This window comes from Capricornis sumatraensis, chromosome 10 (genome assembly GCF_032405125.1).
Source record: "Capricornis sumatraensis isolate serow.1 chromosome 10, serow.2, whole genome shotgun sequence".
Classification (NCBI taxonomy): domain Eukaryota; kingdom Metazoa; phylum Chordata; class Mammalia; order Artiodactyla; family Bovidae; genus Capricornis; species Capricornis sumatraensis.
The window spans coordinates 87079404-87100400 of NC_091078.1; the positions used below are offsets into that span (position 1 = coordinate 87079404).

Below are 20997 nucleotides of genomic sequence, written 5' to 3' on the forward strand. Positions count from 1 at the left end.
CATTTCAAATAAAGTGGGTGTGAGTGGTCTCCTTCCTCGTCCATCCCTGAGATAGAAGTCCTCCTCCAGTTTCCATACTGATTTATTTGTGGTGGAACATAGTTCTTTGTCCACTCTCTATCCAGCTGGCCTAATCTCCCTTTCATCCCAGGCTTAAAAAAGAAAATCATTGACTTCTGTCAACCTGAAAATTCTTGGTGCTTGTCAGCCTTCTCCTTGCCTCCCTCTGATCCCCATGTTCCGCTTTGTTACCTGTATCATCTATGTGTGTGGGATGCCAGGAGTAAAGCTGAGCAAAGCTGTGTGATCTCCAGTGTACACCCACAGATTTATTGCAATGCCTTGGTTTTTCTTCTTACGAGTGAAATAGGAGAGCAGGTCTGTGCTCACAGTAGTGGGGCTTAGCTTTCTGGCTGAAACCAGTTCAACTGTCATAATCTCTCAGGCGGAACTGCTTCGCTAGAATCCTAGCAGAGAGCTGAGCTGCTGAAGGGGAGAGAAGGAAGACGTCCGCTGCAGGTATGTGCTCCTGAGGCCACCTGGGAAAAGGCGAGTGGCTATTTTGTTTCGTTCAAGGGAAAGCCTTTATTTCTGTTTCGTAAATGAGATTTCTTTGACCGCCCCTATTTGTGGTGGAATTTTTAGCCAACAATTTGATAGAGAACATCCATAGACATGTTAGGATGTGAAAATGAGATGTGGCTTCAAGCCGGGTTTAGAGAGTCAAATTAAGGCACGGGAGTGTTGGGAAGAAGATGGTTCCTGCAAGAGGCACAGGCTACAGGTTCTACAGATCTCTGAAAAGGGGGGGTCCGGGATCGGGGTTGCCTGAGAACTAAGAGGCCCTCTGTAGGAAGGGCCATGTATAAAAGATTCAGGCTGAGACTCTATTGATAAATATGGGTGTACAGCATGGAGGCTGAAGCCGGGAGAGCAAGATGGGGGGATTGGGGCTACCAGAGCCAAAATAGAGGCTTACACAGGACAACTGGAGACCCTCTGTCAGGGGCCTACAGCCTGCCTGATGGTGGCGATGCCAAGTCATTTCTCTAGAACCCATCATCCCTAGTTTCTGAGGCCACTTTGAGGTCATGAGAAGAGTCCAGACCCTAGGATCTTAGGATGATTCATTGACCATGGTATGGGGCCAGGCAGTTGAGGGAAGAGAGTAATTTCCAAGAGTAAGGGCCCCTCAAAGGTAACACGACTTTCCACACATGATCAGATTCCCCATTCCGAACCCTTCCCAGATCACCTGTCCTCTCTGTGTTACCACCCTTCTCACCTTAACAAACCATGTGTGTGAGATTGTTGTCAGGAAAGACTGGGGGCATCTGCCCACACAGGATCTGATGGGGCCATGTGCCTTCATCTCCTGGGTCTCCTGCAGCCCCTGCAGCAGAACCCACCTCTCATGGGCCTCATGATAGCCTGGTGGCTGCCCTGCCGCTCTGGGTCTCATGTGCTTTTTCCAGTGTCTGATAGCATGTTTTGAATCTTAATACATCACAGATTCTCAAAGTAGACATAAAGCCAGTGAAGATTCCCAACTTCAATGGTACACACAGAACCCACAACAGGCAGCTAGACAAAATTTTAGGACAAAATAAAATATGTGATGTCGGGGTCTAGCCCCGGTGGATCCAGGGAATTCGAAGGGTGGACGGCGTTGGCGTGGAAAGACTTGTTTATTTATTAATATAAGATTAGATTAAGAAACTATAGTGCAGTAGGAAGATTAAGTGGAGAAAGAGGGCTGAATAGCTTGGTTTACGCGGAAGACCAATAAAATTCCAGACAAGGAATTTGCACCATCTACGTTGGGCCACCGGTGCCCGCTTGAATATCTAAGGGTGCCTCGCCTTAAGCTCCCTTTCTCGCGGATCTTAATAACCAGGGCAAATAAGTAGACCTGGCGAGCCTCCGCGCCCCAGATGGAAATTCAGCCTGAAATTAAAGTAAAGAGCAGAGGGAAGAAAAGGGAGAGAAAAAGAGAGAGAGAGAGAGACACGGGGGGAGCCAGATTCCCAAGAAACCAGGCCGAGACTAGTCCAAGAAACCGGTCTGAGAATCTGGTCCGAGAATCTGGTCCCATCCTTTATTGTTCAGAAGGCCTTTTATACTTTTGATAAAACATGGAGATCAATGGGTAACACAAAGTTATGCAGCGTTAGCAGTCCAGACTCTTATCAAAGCCAGGCTTTTTTCTCTGCATACCTAATTGTATACACAAGTCTTAGGTAATTTACATCATCTTCCAGCCAAAAGGGCCAATTAACATTTTACAGCCTTTTTTCTGATAAGGGTTTGTCAACCACAAGACTTATTTGTGTTGATCTTCCCAAGGTCTGGTGCCACTCTCAGAAAGCACTAAATAAAGTTACATTTTTACACAGCAAGGATACAGCAACTTATAACAAGTAGAGGGAGTACAGTGATTTACAGCAAAAGAGAAGCAATTAACTCAAAAGTGTAGTGTTGCTAACATCAAAACTACTATGTATCTTTTTCTACATCCTGCTTACATTAACATCTTTTCAGGTGCCTAAAAGATAAAGAATATGGAGGTCTGGCAGCAATCCTTGAGTCAACAGTGAAAACCCTCTACCGATATAATTTTTAACTCTTTAGAAAAGGCTCTGTATCTTTAAGATGCTTTTAAGCTTTGTGCCTCCCGCGGTTGGAGGGCTGTAAGCAATTCACAAGCTGTAAGAGGTCTGGGGAACCTGTTAGGCAGGCTAGAGAGCTATCAGAGGGGTTTAACTAAAACATCCCTTTCAAATGCAAAAGACTAAAACCCTAAATTGACTTTTTTCCAGAAAATATCAGAAAAGCGGAAAAGCAGAGCACAAAAGCCGGCAGATTTTTGTTGGGGTACATGCTTAGGAATTTCCAGAGGGGTCCCTGAAGTCTGAGCACGCCTTGCGTATGTCAGCTTCCTTCCTCATGACCTTGTCACGGGCGGGATTCCTCACACTGGCTCCCGGCAATGTGACATCACAGGTGCCCTTTTGCTTGGATACAATGAAGCCAAGTATGAGCGAAACAGACAGAGACCGAGGGGGAGAGAGAGAGGTCTCTGTCTGTCTCCTGCAATTTTCAGGAGAAGGAAAGGGTGAGAGGCTGCTGGGAACACTGGTGTTCTGTGTCCTTGCTATTTTGACTGGACTCTGATTTTGGCAAACCTCTAAGTTAGTTTGATTTCCCCACTGCCTACTCTTCTCCGCAGAGAGCACTGTTAAGTGTAGTTGAGTCTGAACACAATCATCTTTTCCTACTGGATACACAAAAGTAAGTGCATGCCATCACATTTATTTCTGCTATTTCTACAAAGAACTGCACCCCCTGGTTTCAAGTCCAGGAGGTGAAGAGATTCATTCCTGTGATCTCTTGAATGTTGAGTGGGAACGCCTCCTTTCTATTCCTCCTCCTCCTCCTCCTCCTCCTATTTCACTTCATTGGTTCATTCTATGCTTGTCTACTGAGTGTCCTCTGTGTGCCACGCATCACTTCAGGTCTGGAGTCACCACTATGAATATGTCAGAAAACTTTAGAAGTAAACAAGTGCAGACCGTAATTACAAGAAGGGAAAGGGGATTGTGTCATGGAGATTATGTTATGATGGGGGACTCTCTCGTATGAAGGAATGAGGGGAGTACTTGTCAGGGAGGTGCCTTAGTTCAGAGTACTGTAACAGGACACCATTGGCTGGCTGGCTGCCTTAAACAACAGCGTGTTCCAAGGTTGTGGAGGCTGGGAAGTCTATGATAGAGGCCCCCGCAAAGCTGGTGTCTGGTGGGAGCCTGCTTCCTGGTGTGCAGATTGTGTCCTTACATGTGGGGACAAACTTGCTTGTGTCTTTTGTAAGATCCCTGATCCTATTCACGAGGGCTCCGCTCTCCTGACCTAATTACCTCCCGAGGGCTCTACTTCCCAATACGGTTACATGAGGGGTTAGGGTTTCAGCATGTGAATTTTAGGGGCACACAAGCTTACAGCAGGAGGTAAGAGTGGAACAGAGGTATAAGTGATGATAACCAGAAAAGCCGCTCAGATTGGCTCTGCATTTCCTTATGGCGACGGGAGCTGGGCTGAGGGCTCTTTGTGCATTATCTCATCCTCTCCGCAGCCCTTTGAAGGAGGTACGCTATTATCTGCATTTTATATGTGTGGAACCCAAGGCTTACAGGTATCCCCCTGTGTCACTCAGACGGTGACGGTGAGAGTGGGAATGTCGTCCTAGGTCATGAGACCTTGGAACTTGGTTGTCTTAATGGTCAAGCTCCACTGCCTGAGGCCTTGTATCCCTAAGGGAGGGGCCCCCAGGTCTCTGCATTCAGTCTCCTTCCCCAGGGGTTGAAAGCAAAGATTTTCGCTTGGTGCTTTGTGGGAGCCCCAGGGCTGCTAGGAGCCAGGATATGGGTGTGCAGGGGTCTCGAATGTGTTTCTAGGAATACTTCTGTTTGCCTTCCAGGTTAGGATTCAAGTGAATGCATTTTTTAAATAATGGGTTGAACTCCTGAAAAGAAAGTTGGAAGAGGACTTGTTTCATGAGTATTTATTTAAATTTTTATTTTAAAATTTAGCGGTTTTGGTGAGAAGGCAGCTGTAGTAGAGGTGGGGGCTGCAGCGGCAACAGCAGTGATCGCTGCAGACGCTGATGTTGATGCTGACTCGGCTCCAAGCAGGAGATGAGTCTAAGCACTTTGCAGGACTGACCCATTCAGTCCTCAGCCACCCCATGGGGCAGGCTCATCTTACAGAAGAGGAATCTGAGGCTCTGAGGTGGGTGGCTTCCCACAGCTCGTAATAACCGGGACCAGGCTTTAAGCTCAGGTGGTCTAGCTGCAGAATCTCTATACTGTGATCCCGTGAAACAGGATTTGGAGCCTATCATAGACTTTACATCCCCCAGCACTTGGTTTAAAGTGAATGCTATGCCTGCTGTGCTCTAGACTTGGTGGCTGTGTGTCCGTTGTCAGCACTTGACAACATGCACTGTATGTGGGACTTCTCATTCATTCAGTGTAACCTGTGATGCTCTCTGTCTAGACTTCTTGATGGTGTATGTATGATGTTCCTTAGAATATGACCCCCGACTTTCACATCCTTGAGCCTTGCATGGCCTGCTCATGCAACTCATTTTAAGAGATGGATTGTTGGTTAATCACCTTCATGAATTAAGCCAGTGTGGGCAGTAACCAGGGCCAGACAGTGTCCTAAACCAATGCAAAGAAATGTTTTTATTTTTGTACAGTAACACACAGTCAGCCATTGAATGGTCCTCTTGACCAAAAATTAATTCCAAAGGTTAAGAGGCACAGGAAAGTCATCATAAACCCTTCCTCTGACCTCACCTCCTACACAGGCAGTCCTGACCTGTGCCATGAGGGAGCATTTGTGCTAAATGTTCCTAAAAAGTCTCCATCACTATAAATCCTGGGTCTGTGGCCAGAGTCCCGGCAAATTTAAGATGTTCTTAAAATTCAACTGCAATTCCTTCTGTAAAGGAGGATTCAGACTGTAAAGGAGGATTCACACATGAGGCAGTGTGTCTTCCCTGAATGTGAACCGGGGAGACTGCAGTTAGCAAGTGTTCCATTCTGGATGAAAGAATTAAAGAAGTTTAGTCAACAGCAGGCCTCAGTCAGTGAAATCATTCAGAAAAAGAAACATTATCAGTGTCCCATATTATCTAATTTCTGGGCTCTGTCTGTGGAATCATTCTGTCTCATTGAACAGTAAAGTACATTAGGAGAAAAATGAGGGATGGTTCCAGGGCTTCCCCACTGCCTATTTCCTTTTTTATTATTATTGCTTTGGTAGTATTCATCGCTTGTACCTCCAAGCTACCAGACAGGGTCCCACAAATCTCCCTGGCTCCATGTGTGGGAGCCAGGCTGAGATGATATGCAGCCCTCTGGATGCTCCCAGCAGCATTCCTTCTAAACCCAAACTGAGATGTGATTTAGGAGGGCCCTATAAAACTAGGGATCATTGGCCTAATCGGAGTCATTCATCCTGTCTTGAGCTATCAAGTCCATGCTCACGGGTTGCAGGGAGTTGGGTGGAGGCGGTTTTCCTGGTATATTTTACAATGACTACTTTGAAAAGAATCTCATTTATGAAGTTAATGCTCTCTGTAGCATATCTGGGTAGAACCCTTTCAAGAAGTAGCAGCTCCCCTTAGCAGTTCTGTAGGCTGAGATTTACTCCATCCTCAAAGAGGATGTCACTTCTAAAGCATGACTCCGAAATAAATACCTGCTCACTTGAGTGAGGAGGAAAATGTCATGCTCTAAAAGATGGTTCTGCCTAATTCTTTCTAATTCAGGAGCATTAGAGAACAAGACAGCATATGGATCAAGAGAAAAGCAGGATGTGAATAACAAAAAAAGCAATCCAAGGGAGAAATATGATAAAATTTGGATCAAGCTGAATTCTATTTATGCCGAATGTCTTATTTCGTTGAAGTCTTATGTGAAAATAGCTGTATTGAAGGGGTGGAAAAGTTGAATTTTACTCGTGCAAAGGAAAGATAATGTTCATTGGAAAAATTTTGCAGTAACAGTGAAAGGAGTATGTAGCAAAGGAGCTTAGAACAAAAGATAAAATCTTAGGAGAGGGTACATCTCCTTTTAGGAACTTTTAGTTTCTTGCTGTAGTTCCTACTGCAAATAACAACACAGTCTCATGATGCAATAGTTATTCAAAAGCTATCTGAAGCATGTAAATGAGTGTCTCCTAAGTTTAAATAAATTGTCCTAACCTCCCAAAGCAGGCTAATATGTCCTGAAGTGACAGTTGTTGCTTTAACACATTTCATCACCTCTCAGGAGAGGCCCAGTATCTGGATCTTAGCACACTGCCAAGGATCTTTGTTTCTTGATTTTTCCTGGTAACTTTTTTTCTCCTAAACAATCCAGTCTTAACTTTTGGACAAAGAACCAATAAATAGATCCGTCATTACGCTTTGGTGATTTTTTAAAGCACCTGCTTTTAAGAAGAGTTTACAAAAATCATTTGAATTTTTTACCACTTGAAATGATAACACCATTAAATTATACTGTCATTTTCCTAAATAATAACTCACACTGATAGTAATGTGTGACACCATCAACTTGAAGCCCAACCTGCGATCTTGTCTGGATTCGGTTACTTCAGCGTGACCATTTGATATTCAAGTCCTGGGACTGTTTCCATATTCAGAAATGTCCAGTCTCTGGTATCCTGCTGTTGTTTTTTTGTTATAGTTCAGTCACTAAGTCATGTCTGACCCTTAGTGACCCCATGAACCGCAGCATGCCAGGTTTCCCTGTCCTTTACTATCTCCTGAAATTTGCTCAAACTCATGTCTATTGAGTCGGTGATACCATCCAACCATCTCATCCTCTGTCGCCCCCTTCTCCTCCTGCCCTCAATCTTTCCCAGCATCAGGGTCTCTTCCAATGAGTCAGCTCTTCGCAACAGGTGGCAAAATTATTGGCGCTTCAGCATCAGTCCTTCCAATGAGTATTCAGGGTAGATTTCTTGTAAGTTTGGCTGGTTTGATCCTTGCCACCCAAGGAACTCTCAAGAGTCTTCAACAGCACCACCATTTGAAAGCATCAATTCTTTGGTGCTCAGCCTCTTTCTGGTCCAACTGTCACATCCATACATGACCACTGGAAAAACCATAGGTTTGACTCTATGAATCTTTGTCAGCAAAGCAACGTCTCTGCTTTTGAATAGGCTGTCTAGGTTTGTCATAGTTTTTCTTCCAAGGAGCAAGGATCTTTTAATTTCATGGCTGCAGCCACTGAGTGGTATCCTAGCCTTCCCTCAATGCACAGGTCGACTTCCTGGTCCCTTTCTTAGCAGTGGAAAAGGCACTAGCACAAGCTTGCCCTTCATGACTGACCTTTCTGAATTTCTCATTCCTTTTATTTAAACCAAATATTAAAGGCAAAAACTATACCAGTGATACACTTGCCTAGTGAGATAATGAGGAAGCACCATCTCCATAATGACCGTGTCAGTATCTCTGGAGGGACATGAAAGCTTGTCCTGTCCCTTTAACAGGACAAGTTGCTAATCCCCTTCACATTTTCCCCCCTTTGGATGGATAATATTTCATAAAAATGTTGGCTTTGTAAAATATTCCTAAAGGGAGACTTAAGCAATAATGCACAGATTATGGAAATGATGCTCATTAAGTAGAGGGCGAGATTCTGGAGAGCCACAGAACTGCTTCAAAACATGTAACCTCCATTAGAGGCTTCATTTGAATGTTTATTCGTGGAGCAGTAAACGTTTATTATTATACATTTTATTGAAACATAAATTAAAGAACTGTAATTATGTGTACACCAAAGAGTAAAGCAATGTGCATTTGTCATGAAATGAGTAAGACAAGGAAAAATGCCATCAGTCTTTCATTTGCATCCAAATCCTTTATTGTGTACCTGACAGAAAGGCACCCAGAGGGAACAGCTCTGCAGATGAATGGTCGGATACGGTGTGTAAATAGAAAGTGCATATTCTAGGTACACTTGCTAGCTAATAATGCATCCTAGAATTAATTTGTGAAGGTCAGAAGGTATCCAAAGAAAGGGTGGGTTTCTGCTTCTCTCTTGAGAGAGAGTCACAGTGATTATTATCACAGTTAATGCTGAACAAAGAATCTGTCCTCTTGACAGTCAGCTGGGTCCTGATTGTTTTCAGGATAAGCTATTTGCTTCAGACACTCAAGCATATTTGAGCAGTTTTTTAAAAGGAAGTTGGGAAGATAAGGTCTTCAAACTTACATTTTGATAAAAAGAAACTTTTCCATGGGGAAGAAAGGCATGTGCCGTGCAATCAGAATGGCTCTGTGTAGACCACAGTCTTACATGTGCAGGAACTCCTAAGCAGAGGAAGAGGACCAGCGTGGTGAAGAGGATGTGAGTGTGTAAGGTTACTTTTTTCCCCCCTTCTTTCTTTCTTTTAAAGCAAGTGAACAGATTAAGAATACAGTCATCTCTCTACCCACCTATCTGTCCATCCATCCATGCATCTATCCATTCATTTGTCCACCCAGCTGCTCATATCCTTATCCTTCCAACAATTACCTAATGTATTCTCAAAGCTAGGAATATGGGAGGAGAGGGAAATAAATAATCAGAAGGAAAGTGTGGTAAAGACTCACCTAGAGGTCCAGACCAATGAAACAGAGAGAACTATAATTCTGCATATTTTGTGCTGAAAGCAGTTACTGAGGTTGATACAAAGAATCACAGGAGCCCTGGAGAGTCTGAACGTCACACAGAAGAGGTGGCATCTGAACTGGCCCTTAAAAAGCGAGAGGAAGATAGGAGAGAAAGGAATTCCGCATGGAGGGAAGACCAATTTCTAATTTTTTCTACCAAGAATATGTAAATACAACAGCTACAACGGTAGCTCATAAAATACAAGGATGACAAATCCTGAAATATTCTGGTATCTCTTGAAAGTTGTTTTGCTGGAAACCTCCTTAAGGTGCTTCCCTGCAAAACAGCAAACAGAATCAGTTTCACAGAGAACCTCTGACCTCCTGCCTGTGTGTCAACATGCGTTTGTGCTAAGTCGCTTTCAGTCATGTCTGACTCTTAGCAACCCCATGAACTGTAGCCCCCCAGGCTCCTCTGTCCATGAAATTCTTCAGGCAAGAATAGTGTGGGTCAACAGGAAGATTCTTACCCCTGGAAGGGTCTACCTGGGATTCCACCTGCCTTGTTGCAGGAGCATAACCCAATGTTGTAGAAATGACCGGATTTGAAGAATATCATGGTTTTGCAGATCTTGGGTGAATTGGTCAACTTTTTTAAGAGTAATAGTTACCAGTCCTACTTTCTTTTTGTTAAATAGTTTTAAGAATTTGAAGCTATTATGCCACTTTGAAAATCAGTCATGAGACAAAAGATAACATGGAATGTTTTACAAGATTGATCTCAAATATGTAAGAGAACTAGTCTCTCATGGACCTCCTCACATTCGTTCTCAGAAGCCTGAGAATGAGTAGTATTTGGGGTGGCAGGGTGATGCCTTCTGCTGGGCTGTGTGTCACTATACCACAGTGCCAATAGAGAACGTTGTACTTGGACTTCGGAGTTGAGAAAATCTATCCACTCTGCCTCCCAAGGCCTCCATTTCTTTATCTATGACTTCCTCCATTTTGCCTCATCTTTCTAGTGGAGATAAAACCAGTATTCTAATGCATAATGTTGTGTGTGTGTACTGAGTTGCTTCGGTCATGTCCAACTCTTTGCAACCCCATGGAGAGAGGAGCCTGGTGGGCTATAGTCCATGGGATTTCCTGAGCAAGAATACTGGAATGGGTAGCTATTTCCTCCTCCAGGGGATCTTCCCAACCCAGGGATCGAACTTGGGTCTCCTGCATTGGCAGGCTGATTCTTTACTGTCTGAGCCACCAGGGAAGAAAATGCATAAGGTTATTGTGGATTATATGAAATATATTGACAAAGTATATAGACTAATGCTAGCATATCTTCCCAAAGATTCAGTAAATTTTATTATTACTGTATTATACAATAGTAGTTTTGAAAATATTTTAGGCAACCTGCTTCTTCTCTCAGTCAGAAGGCTTGGTTCTGCAAGGACCTTTGCTAAGAAGATTCCATTCCAAGACATCACCAACCCCAAAGAAAACCCTTGTGTTTTCTTCCTGGCTGGATTCTTCTCTACTCTGTTTGGGGAGGCCTCACCTTCTACTGCTAAGCTTAAGGTCAGCATGAAAACACCACCAGCTCCTTAGTTCCAAAATAAATGTCCCTGGAAGTGCTTCTGCTCAAGGGCCTTGCGGACACCTTGACACTGTCAGCTCAGGAGTAGAAATAGTTGTCTGTCCAAAGGCGTGGGAACAGTGATGGGCTCTGGTCCTTGCGTTGGCAGGCTCCTTCCTGTAGCATATGCAGTTGCTGGGCCTGTCATGAAATGGAGAAAATGCACAGTGTTCCAGGTGCCCCAGTTGTCCCAGTCAAGCTGAGAAATTTGAAGAAAAAGTAAAAGATAAAGAACAAGTCTAGTTTCAAAAAAAATAATAATAATAAAACCCTGAGTTTGTCGAGACCCTGTGGAGTCTCGTGGCTTAACGATTGTGTTTTTCAGCCATACATCACTGGCGGTGTTCCAATCGTGAGCTGTAATAATATATCATGAGAGGGATGGCGCTCCAATGATGTACGGGAGCAGTACATCATCTGAGCACCTGCCTTTGGGGATGCATGGCTCCAAACCACAATGAGAATTTAAAGGAGCTTCTCCTGACCAGATAACTTTAAATTTCAATTTTTTTTTTTTTACAAATTAAGGTTTTTTTCAAGTCAAATAAAGCCAGCTGATGAAATCTGATGCTGTAGAGAGGGTCACCGAACTCTGAAAACCTGGGTATGTGACTTTTCCTTTAGCTTTTAAGCTCACGAGGTGGAAATAATTGGCAGGCTCTTCTTCAGTCCCTCCTCCACGAGAAGGGAAGCCCAGAGAACTGAACAAACAGGAGCTAGTGTCAGTGCGTCTATTTTGCCAATCAATTCCCCATCTTCCACACTGCAAGCAAGACTAGCTTTATCTTTATCACAAAGAGCTGGATCACTTGCGATGTTGCAACAGGCAGTGGGTAAACCCAGGAGAAGTTTGTTTTCTTTGTTTTAAGACTTTCCTCCTCTGAAATCTAGAACAAATAGGACAGATAAAAAGTAGATCAACTTCCTTACCCACTGCTCACAAGTTCAAAACAGAACAGAGGGGAAGAAAACAGCTTTTCTATCGTTTGTCTTTATAAAGCGAAAGAAGCACTGACTGCAAGTGAGAAGGAAAAGAAAAGATGAGTGACATATGGGCCACTGACCTTGAGCAGGAAATGGGACCTATTGGCATGGTCCCGTCCCCTCTCCTGCTGTAACTAAATGTTTATAAGATGGCAGTGTCACTTATGAGAATGTATCTGCTTTGTTTAAAAACCACTCACTTTGGGGAGCAAGGAAACCACTGACAATTAAGAAAGCAGGTGCTGAAAGGACTGGTCCTCCTTTTTTTTTTTTTTCTTTTTAACCCTACTCCAGTAAACAGAATGAAATGAAAAATCTGCCTACTGTTTGCATAATAGACCCAAACAGGAACAGCGAGAGACAATTAAATTTCAAGTGGCTTCTCCCCTTTTCCTTTACTAAGTGAATTAAAGGGGAGAGTGGTGGACGAGTTACTGCCACGTGAAGAGAAGCATCTGGGCATGATGCATTAACAGAGGCTCCCTCCCTATTACCTTGCCTCTAGTTTTTTTCACTCCTCTGGCTTCCTCCAGGAGATTCTAAGTCTCAAATTACTATAGATTCTTGGCGTCTAACCTCCTACCTCTCACCTCTCCATGACTTCCAAAGGGCAGAACATCCTCTTTTCATCAAATAGAACCACTTACTGTCTCAAAGGCTTACGTGTATAATCTACGTACTGTGAGCATTCAGCACAGATCTCCCCAAGATGTGCACCTTGGCAAGTGGATTATTTTGATATAAAGGCAGTGGAGACCTCATGGGCTCAAGAGAGACCACTTCCCCTCCTTTAACTACCTAGAAGAATTTCATTTGGGGACTTTTTCCAGAAAAAAATGTATTACCAGAGATAAATTTTATCTAAATGCCCACTCTAGATGGCAAGGAAGACATCTAATTAGCAAATTTTGCTCTTATTATTATTATCCTGTGGATGACCCTCCTGTCCTTGAAATTCTTGATCCCATTCCTTAGCTGATGATAGCACATGTACGTCGTTTTACTTTTCTGTTGCTGAGCCTCTCGTATATCTGGGGTTCCCATAGGTACAATATTACATTTAATTTTCTTCTATTGATCTATCTGTCTTATGTCCAGTTAATTCTTAGACCAGTCAGAAGAACCTAGAAGGGTGGAAGAAAGTTTTCTTCCTCACTGACAGTAGCACAGAAAATAAATGCACCACCCACTATTCTGAATAAGCAACTGTGCATAGTTCTATATGTGCATTACCATATCCTCATCAAAAAATTAAGATGAAGGAACTCTTACTGTCTCCCTTGTCCTAGATGAGGAAACTAAGGCTTACAGAGAGCACGTAAACTGTCAAAGTCACCAAACTGGTCAAGGTGGTGGGTCTGGGATTCTAAGCCCAGTAGCGTGCATCTTAGTGCTTAGTCCCTCAGTCGTGTCTGACTCTACAACCCTGTGCACTGTAGCCCACCAGCCTGTCCATGGGATTTCCCAGGCACGAATACTGGTTCATTCCCTTCTCCAGGGGATCTTCTAGATCCAGGGATTGAACCTGGGTCTCCTGCATTACAAGTGGGTTCTTTACCACTAGCACCACCTGGGAAGCCCCTAAGCCAGGTTGAGAGGATATCAGATCCCAATTTAATTATGCTCTCCTCCTTCCCACGTAAGCAACTAGTATCTGGGTGAGTGTATGCCCTGGTTTATTTGAAGAAGTCTGACTTTAGACCTGTGCATATCTTGTTTGACTTATGACACGGTTACACCCCCCAAAAAACCTATTGTAAGTTGAAAATATCCTTAAGGTGAAAAGACATTTACTACACCCCTCCAGAATATCATAGCTTAGCCAGCCTACCTTAAATATGCTCAGAACACTTACATTCAACTACAGTTGGGAAGAATCATCTAACATAAAGCCTATTTTATAACCAAGTGTGAAATAGCTCATGAATCTTATTGAATACTACACTGAAAGTGAAAACCACAATGGCTGTCTAGTACAGATGGTTGCCAATGTCTGTACCTCTAGTTTCCCCTTGTGATCAAGTAGCTGACCGGGAGCTGTGGTGTATGCCGCTGCCTAGTGCCACGAGAGAATATGGAACCACATATTGACTGCTAGCCCAGGGAAAAATCAGAATGTGGTTTCTACTGAATGCTTATTGTACTCACACCATCTCAAAGTTAGAGAATTGTAAGTAGAACCATCAAAAATCGGGGCCCATCTGTAGCTATAAACAGGCCAGTGCAGTGATGAACAATGACCCTTTCAGTCTCAGAAGCTCCCCTTTGGACAACAAACTATATCACCCTTAACCAATAGTATGTTTCATGTTGGGAAACCTGATTTCTGCTGGTTTTAAGCAGTCTTATCTGCCTCTTTCTCCCCTCCAAGGGGGGAAACCAAGGAAAAAGGGAGAAGGGAGGACGGCAGTTTTGAAGGGATAGCCTTCACATTCTGGTCCTCTGCTTATTGACCATTTTAATGTGTCTTCTTTGGATAAATGCCTATTCAGCCTTTGCTCATTCTTTATAGTTGGGATTTGTGTCTTCTGAGTTGGAACAGTTATGTACATGTTGTAGATAGAAGTCTCTTATCAGATGGATGATTTGCAGAAATTTTTTTTTCTCTCATTCCATGGTTTACCTTTTCACTTTCTTAACTGTATCCTTTGAAGCACAAAGTTTTAAATTTTGGTGATGTTCACCTTCTTCCAATTTTAAGGACCCCTGTGATTACACTGGGCTGTTGTTCAGTCACTAACTCACCTCTGACTCTTTGTAACCCCAGGGACTGTAGCCTGCCACGCTCCCCTATCCTCTGCTGTCTCCTAGTTTGTTCATTACACAGGGTACAGATGGATAATTCAGGGCCATTCATACTCTCCCTGTTTCAAGATCAGCTGGTAGCAATGCTAACCCTTCTGCATCCGTAATTCTCCTTTGCTATACAACTTAGTATATTCACCGGTCCTGGGATTAGGATACTGAAGGGCCCACAGTCTGCCTCCCACAGCGGTTTTTGCTTTGATTCTTTAGAATCAGACTTGCCTTCTATGATTATTCATCGATCTGAGGGAGAGGTGTTCACACTGGGGCAGTTGGTGGAGGTTGCTGGTCTCCAGTTATGAAGCAGGGTATCTCTCTGTCTCTAGTCTTGCCTGCCCTCTCCCCCACCATGATTTTATCCTTTATAACCAAATTAGAATGTATTCTGAAAAGGACAAAATGCATCCATGTGACTACACTAACCATCAGGTGAGTATGGGGTAAACTAGATGCATTCAAAAGCATGGAAAGAAACACACAGGTTGTACGAAAGAGGCAGGACCTATAAAGATGTTAAGGTATTAATGATCAGAGAGAGCCTACATTTGGAGGAAAAGATAAGAAAAAGGGCTTTTAAAGCTAAAATTTTCTCAAGCAGATGAGCCAGGAAATGGTAGGTCTACTGCTTGGTGCAAACTATATACAGTTAATAGATTAGGGGCAAAAGACTTGATATTGACCAACTTGGCTAATCTATATTATACCTGGCATGGCTTTGAACTCGGAAGATGTAAGGTGGAAGTGGAATTTAAGATGTAACACCCTTGCTTTAAGTGATCTGAAGTCTCAGAGTGAAGGTAGATTCCATCCCCCAGGGGATGCAAGTCTGAGAGATCTTAGAGGTGTGATCGAAGACATGACTGAGAAGTCAGAGCGGGCAGAGGCATCAAGAGCCCATGTTGAAGAGGGGTCCTTATATTTGGAATCGGGAGAGAAGGGTGGCCTCCTGAGATATGGTGTCACTTGTGGTAAGAGCAAATGTTCTGGCCTCTGATGACAGACTCAGAATCAGATATCAGCTACTGGTCATTCCCTGCAGGGGGTTGACCTCCTTGCTTAACCTCTTTGGCCTACTTTGTCTCTTGGGAATGATGAGGCATTTATTAACAACCTCTGGGCAGCATTGTAAGGATTAATTGAAGTAATGATGTGAATCAACCCAGGGACTGGTATGTAGTGATCTTTCAATAAATATTAACCAAGAAATTACTACTACTAAGGATAATCATAATAATCGTAGAGACTTAAAGATTCAGGAAACTTAAACCTGTATTTCCTTCCTCCTCTACATCCACTGCCACTGATTTCTTTGCAAAACTCCTTTTCCTTAGAAAAGTCATCCATGCTTCTTTATCTCCTTTTCTTCACCTTCTACTCTCTCTTAAACCCACTTCAGTCTTTTAAAATAACAACTTAATGGGAATAAAGTTCACTCTGTACAGTTTTGTGTTTTTCTAGTATGTTCACAAAGTTGTGCAACCATCACGACTATATAATTTCAGAATAAACTCATCCTCCCCAAAACAAACGACATGTCTGTTAGCAGTCACTCCCCATTCCCGCTGACAGCTGCTAATTTTTTTTTCTCTCTCTGCAGATTTGCCTGTTTTGGACACTTCCTATAAACACAATGATACATTATCTGGCCTTTTGTATCTAGCTTCTTTCACTTAGCATAACTCACTTAGTGAATTCTTTCCTGTAGTGGTACTTCATTCCTCTTTGTGGCCAAACCATATTCCACTGTCTGGCTATACCACATTTCGTTTATATAGTCACTACTTGATGGACACTTGGGTTCTTTTCCCTGTTTGGCTATTATGAATAATACTACTATAAACATTCACGTACAAGTTTTTCTGTGGACATGTTTCCAGATCTTCGGGGTAGGTACTTAGGAGTAGAATCCTGAATCATATGGCCACTCTGTGTTTAACTTTTTGTTATTGTTCATTCGTAAGTCGTGTCCTACCCTTTGTGACCTCACCGACTTCAGCACGCCAGGCTTACCTGTCCTTCACTATTCCTGGAGTTTGCCCAAGTTAACTTTTTGAGGAAGTGCCAAACTATTTTCCAAAACAGTGGCGTCATTTCACAGTCCCCCCAAACAGCCTATGAATGTTCTAATTGTCCACAGTCTCATACACACTTGTTATTTTCTCTTTTTTTTATATTGCCATGCTGTTGACTGCTAAGTGATATCTCAGTGTGGTTTTATTTTCATTTCACTAATGGCTGATGCTATTGAACATCTTACATGCTTTGTAGTTACATTTTTATTTTACCAGTTTCATCGAAATCAACATAGGCTTTCAACACTGCTGACTCTGTTGATTACACTCTGCGTGAAATTCCTCCTTTCATCAGTTTTGGAACTTGCCTTCTCTGGACGGGCCTCATTCTTTGCTGGATCCATAGTCTTGGTCCTACTACTACTTTTCCCAAACTTCAAATGTTGAAGTGTTCCAGTTCTGTAGCGCTGCACACTACATTTTTTGCATGACATTTATATCCCCCTGATATTAAGTTGTATATTTATTTACTTGTTCATTTTCTGCATCACCCATTGTAGTCTAGTTCTGAGGAGGCAGTGACTTTGTCTTGTTCATTACTATATCCCTGGTTTCTAGAATAACACCTGGTTCTAAATATGTTTTGCACGAATAAATGTATTAAAAAATGTAGACAGATGTTATCTGAATAAAGAACAGAGATCTCCATAATTAAATAAGCTTCTGAATTGCTAATTGAATGAATTTAACCGTGTGTCTTTTGGATGCATCTTCTCTGACAGTATACTAGTGAGCATTGTGAAATTGTAGTTGACCATGAAAAATTTTTTGGTATGTAGTGCATCATAGATTTTTAAAAATGCTTTTATACTGCAACATTTAATTGGAGATTTTATTAGCACTTAGAAAAGTCAGTTGTGATCACCAAAGCTCAACATGAATTCACTAAGAACAAATTAGGTCAAATTATGCCCGTATGTGCTGTTTGCGGGGGCTTTATCAGAAGGTCGTTCTATTGGAAGGTGATGGCAGTGGTGTTCCTTCACAACAGCAAGCTTTTGAGCTGGCTTTATCATCATTTCCCTTTTCGGAGAAGTTGAGTGGGTTGTCAGGATCTTGTGATCAATCTGTCACTTAAGAATTTGAGTCAAGCCATCAGGCTGGGTTGAGATCTATGCCCTTGGGGTAAATCACCTGTATGGTGAGCTGTTTGCTTTCATCAGTGTCACAGTGAATTTAAAGTGATTACCAGTCATCAAGAGTGGCATTCCAGGACTGGGTGGTAATTGAGCCTATAGAGATAGCCCTGAACACTAAACCCAGGAGAGCAAGGTAAAGGAACAGAGGTGTGGCGTGGGCCTGGACCCAGGACGTTTCCCTAAGGTAAGTTCACAACTACCTATATGTCCTTGGTGAATGAAGATGGGCATATTCCTAAGGACAAGGCCCAGAGGGTGACCAGTGAGAAGGAAGTCAGGCAAGCATTCAGTAATATGACTCCCAGAATGCAATAGGGCAGGCAAAGTAGTGAGGGACTCTGATGCCCACGTTAGCATGTTTTCAGGAGAGGACGTCAGGAACCAGATGGATCGTCTGAACCAGTGGTTCTCAAGGTATGGCCCTGGACCAGCAACATTGATATCACTGGGAGTTTGTTAGAGATGCAAAATTTAAGGGTCTAGTGATTGGTGTTTCACCAAGCCACAGATACATGCTCTTATTTGAAAACCACTAGTCATAGCAATAGAAATAAGCTTTAGCAACAGGATAACTTTAACCATGTTCCATTCAAAAAGCTTCATAAGTATATTCCCTTCTGGCATGGGAACCAACCCCTGAATGTAATTTCTATTCTATCTGCCAGTTAGAAAAATAATAAACATAACTAAAAAGTAAGAGTAATACTACTGCAGTTATGTGTATTGAGTATTGTTGCTGCTGCTGCTAAGTCACTTCAGTCGTGTCTGACTCTGTGCGACCCCATAGACGGCAGCCCACCAGGCTCCCCTGTCCCTGGGATTCTCCAGGCAAGAACACTGGAGTGGGTTGCCATTTCCTTCTCCAATGCATGAAAGTGAAAAGTGAAAGTGAAGTCGCTCAGTCGTGTCCAACTCTTCGCGACCCCATGGACTGCAGCCTACCAGGCTCCTCTATCCATGGGATTTTCCAGGCAAGAGTACTGGAGTGGGGTGCCATTGCCTTCTCCAGTATTGAGTATTACCTATCTACTAGGCAGCAAGCTAAGGCCATGGTTAGCTGATTTGATCCCCTTAACAACTCTGTGCAGTTGAAATGGTTGCAGTCCCCATTATCTGTAATGGTACTGAGATTCAGGACTTATGAGGCAAGACCACACAAGCTAGTAAGCAGAAGTTCCAGGGGTTGCATTAGGGCCTTTGGCTAACAGAACACTGGTCTGGAATACCTGATTATTAGAAAGGCCAAGGTAGATGGTGGGTGGGTGGGTGGATGGATGGAAGAAAGGAAGGAAAGAAGGCAAGGAGGACAGGAAGAAAGAAGTAGAAAAGGAAGGAAAGAGGCAAGAAGATGGAAAGGGTAGCTGCAGGCTTAGGAAGTAAAGACAGAATGAAGGACAGGCTATTTCCATGTACTATGGCATTTTTCCAGTCTTGCTATTAAGTCAACTAGCCCCTGTGCGTCAGTCAGTTTCAGTGTGGGCTTATCCAGCACTGGTTCTTTCTAAGAATGTGGTTCCATGGATAGTCAGTGATAGGTTTCCCCCTTGTTGTTTTTTCTCCCCGTCTCCCACTGCTCACCTTGTCTTTGTGACTTAGGCATGTGCTCGTCCCAGGTGCTGAGGAATCCATAAATGGCTTTCTCATTAACTGGAGAATATTCTGGGGAAAACATGTGACTCTTTGGGGACCATGCGCTCAGAGGCTGTTGTGAAGCTCCTCTCTGCCTCATTCACCTTGGACGGTCTTGCTCCCTGCCTCTGCTTTAATAGCATATCATTTTCTCTTCCTCCTGCAGCAAACCCACAGGGACACTTAATCTCACAGTCTCCAGAGGCTGTTGGGAGGCTTGGAGCCTGATCGCTGTAATCAAGAAGGGGTGGGTAGGATCAGAGACTGGGTCTGATTCTTTGTCCGCCTCTCCGCATTTAGGCTTTTCGTTTTCGCATTCCTCCCCTTGGTTTGTAATGAAGGAGGGGACATAGCTCAAGGGCAGGCATAAGGTTTAACTTCAGCTGAGGTACAATAGAGGCTATTTGGAAAATAAAACTTTCAAATGGCAAGTTAGCCTTGAAGGATATATTGAATTAGATATGCAGTGAGCTTTGATTCATGATCTCTGCATAATAGCATTGCTAAGTATATTACCTGGGTGCTTTAGTATACTAGAGAAATGGGCTGTTTAAAAGATTAACTTCACAGAATCCGTGTTAACGTACTGATGAAGAATGTGGGAGTAAGAGCCGGATTGGAGGGCTTCCTGCGCTGACCCTACCACTTCCGGTGGGCCCTTGACCTCTCTGAGTATAGATGCCCTCATCTGTAAAATGGAGTTCAAAGTAGAACTTTGTAGGGGGTTATTCAGATCATTAAATGAGACAAAAGCCAAGCGCAGTGCTTTCTTACAGTAATTCAACACCTAATAAGTGAGAACTATTTACGTTACTATTATATGATTATTATTTGAAGTCCTGGCTCTGTAATTTGGTTCATAGTCCTTTCTCCTCTCACTCATCTGCTCTTTGCTTATGCAGTTCTCTGTTAGCCAGTTCTTATTTCAGTTTCAGAGACGCCATGGTCACCTTTGAAGACGTGCTGTCATTTCAAAGCACTGGCTAAATACAACCGAGACTGACAACTATGAATAATTCCACAGAGCCCCTAAAACACTGGCATTTCCCTCCAACTCTCATATATGCCACCATATATCCTGTCTTGTTTTTTGCCTCTCTCCTCTCTGCAGATTTCAGATATGGTTAGTGGAGATGATAATCATCTTCCTCTGAAAAATAATCCAGCAGGGACCAATGTGGAGTAATTGGACTTCACGAGAGCATCGCTGTCAAGTCTCAAGATATATGAGGAAATAATCACACTTTATTCTTTCTCTTACTTTTTCAGCATGTTCACATCCACATTCTTCCAAGGAAGGCTGGAGACTTTCACAGGAATGACAGCATCTATGATGCGGTAGGTCTGCTCGCTCTGATCTTGTTTGATCACTGGTGCCAACAGAGTAACGAAATCAATGTGGTGAATCAGAACACTGGAGGGATGGTCTTCAATGGTATTCTACCCAGTAAGACTTGGAAAGGGGCCGTAGAGGCCAAGAAGACAAGAATGGCCACTGCAGAAACTGAAGGCAAATGAATTATAATGATTTTCTTTTTCAAATGGCATCTGGCAGAAGCCAGGTGTCCT

General features: G+C 43.1%; 1 protein-coding gene across 5 annotated transcripts in view; it reads left to right on the forward strand.

Moving 5' to 3' along the window:
* FHIT (fragile histidine triad diadenosine triphosphatase) overlaps positions 1-20997 on the forward strand; it is a 1113572-nt gene that overhangs the window by 875320 nt on the left and 217255 nt on the right. For all 5 annotated transcript variants that reach the window (XR_011145481.1, XR_011145480.1, XM_068982552.1 and 2 more), the window contains exon 5: positions 20698-20766. Coding sequence is in view for 3 of the 5 variants with exons in the window: in XM_068982552.1 (XP_068838653.1) it covers positions 20698-20766 (69 nt within the window). In the remaining 2 variants the exon portion in view is untranslated. The remainder of the gene's footprint in view (positions 1-20697; positions 20767-20997) is intronic.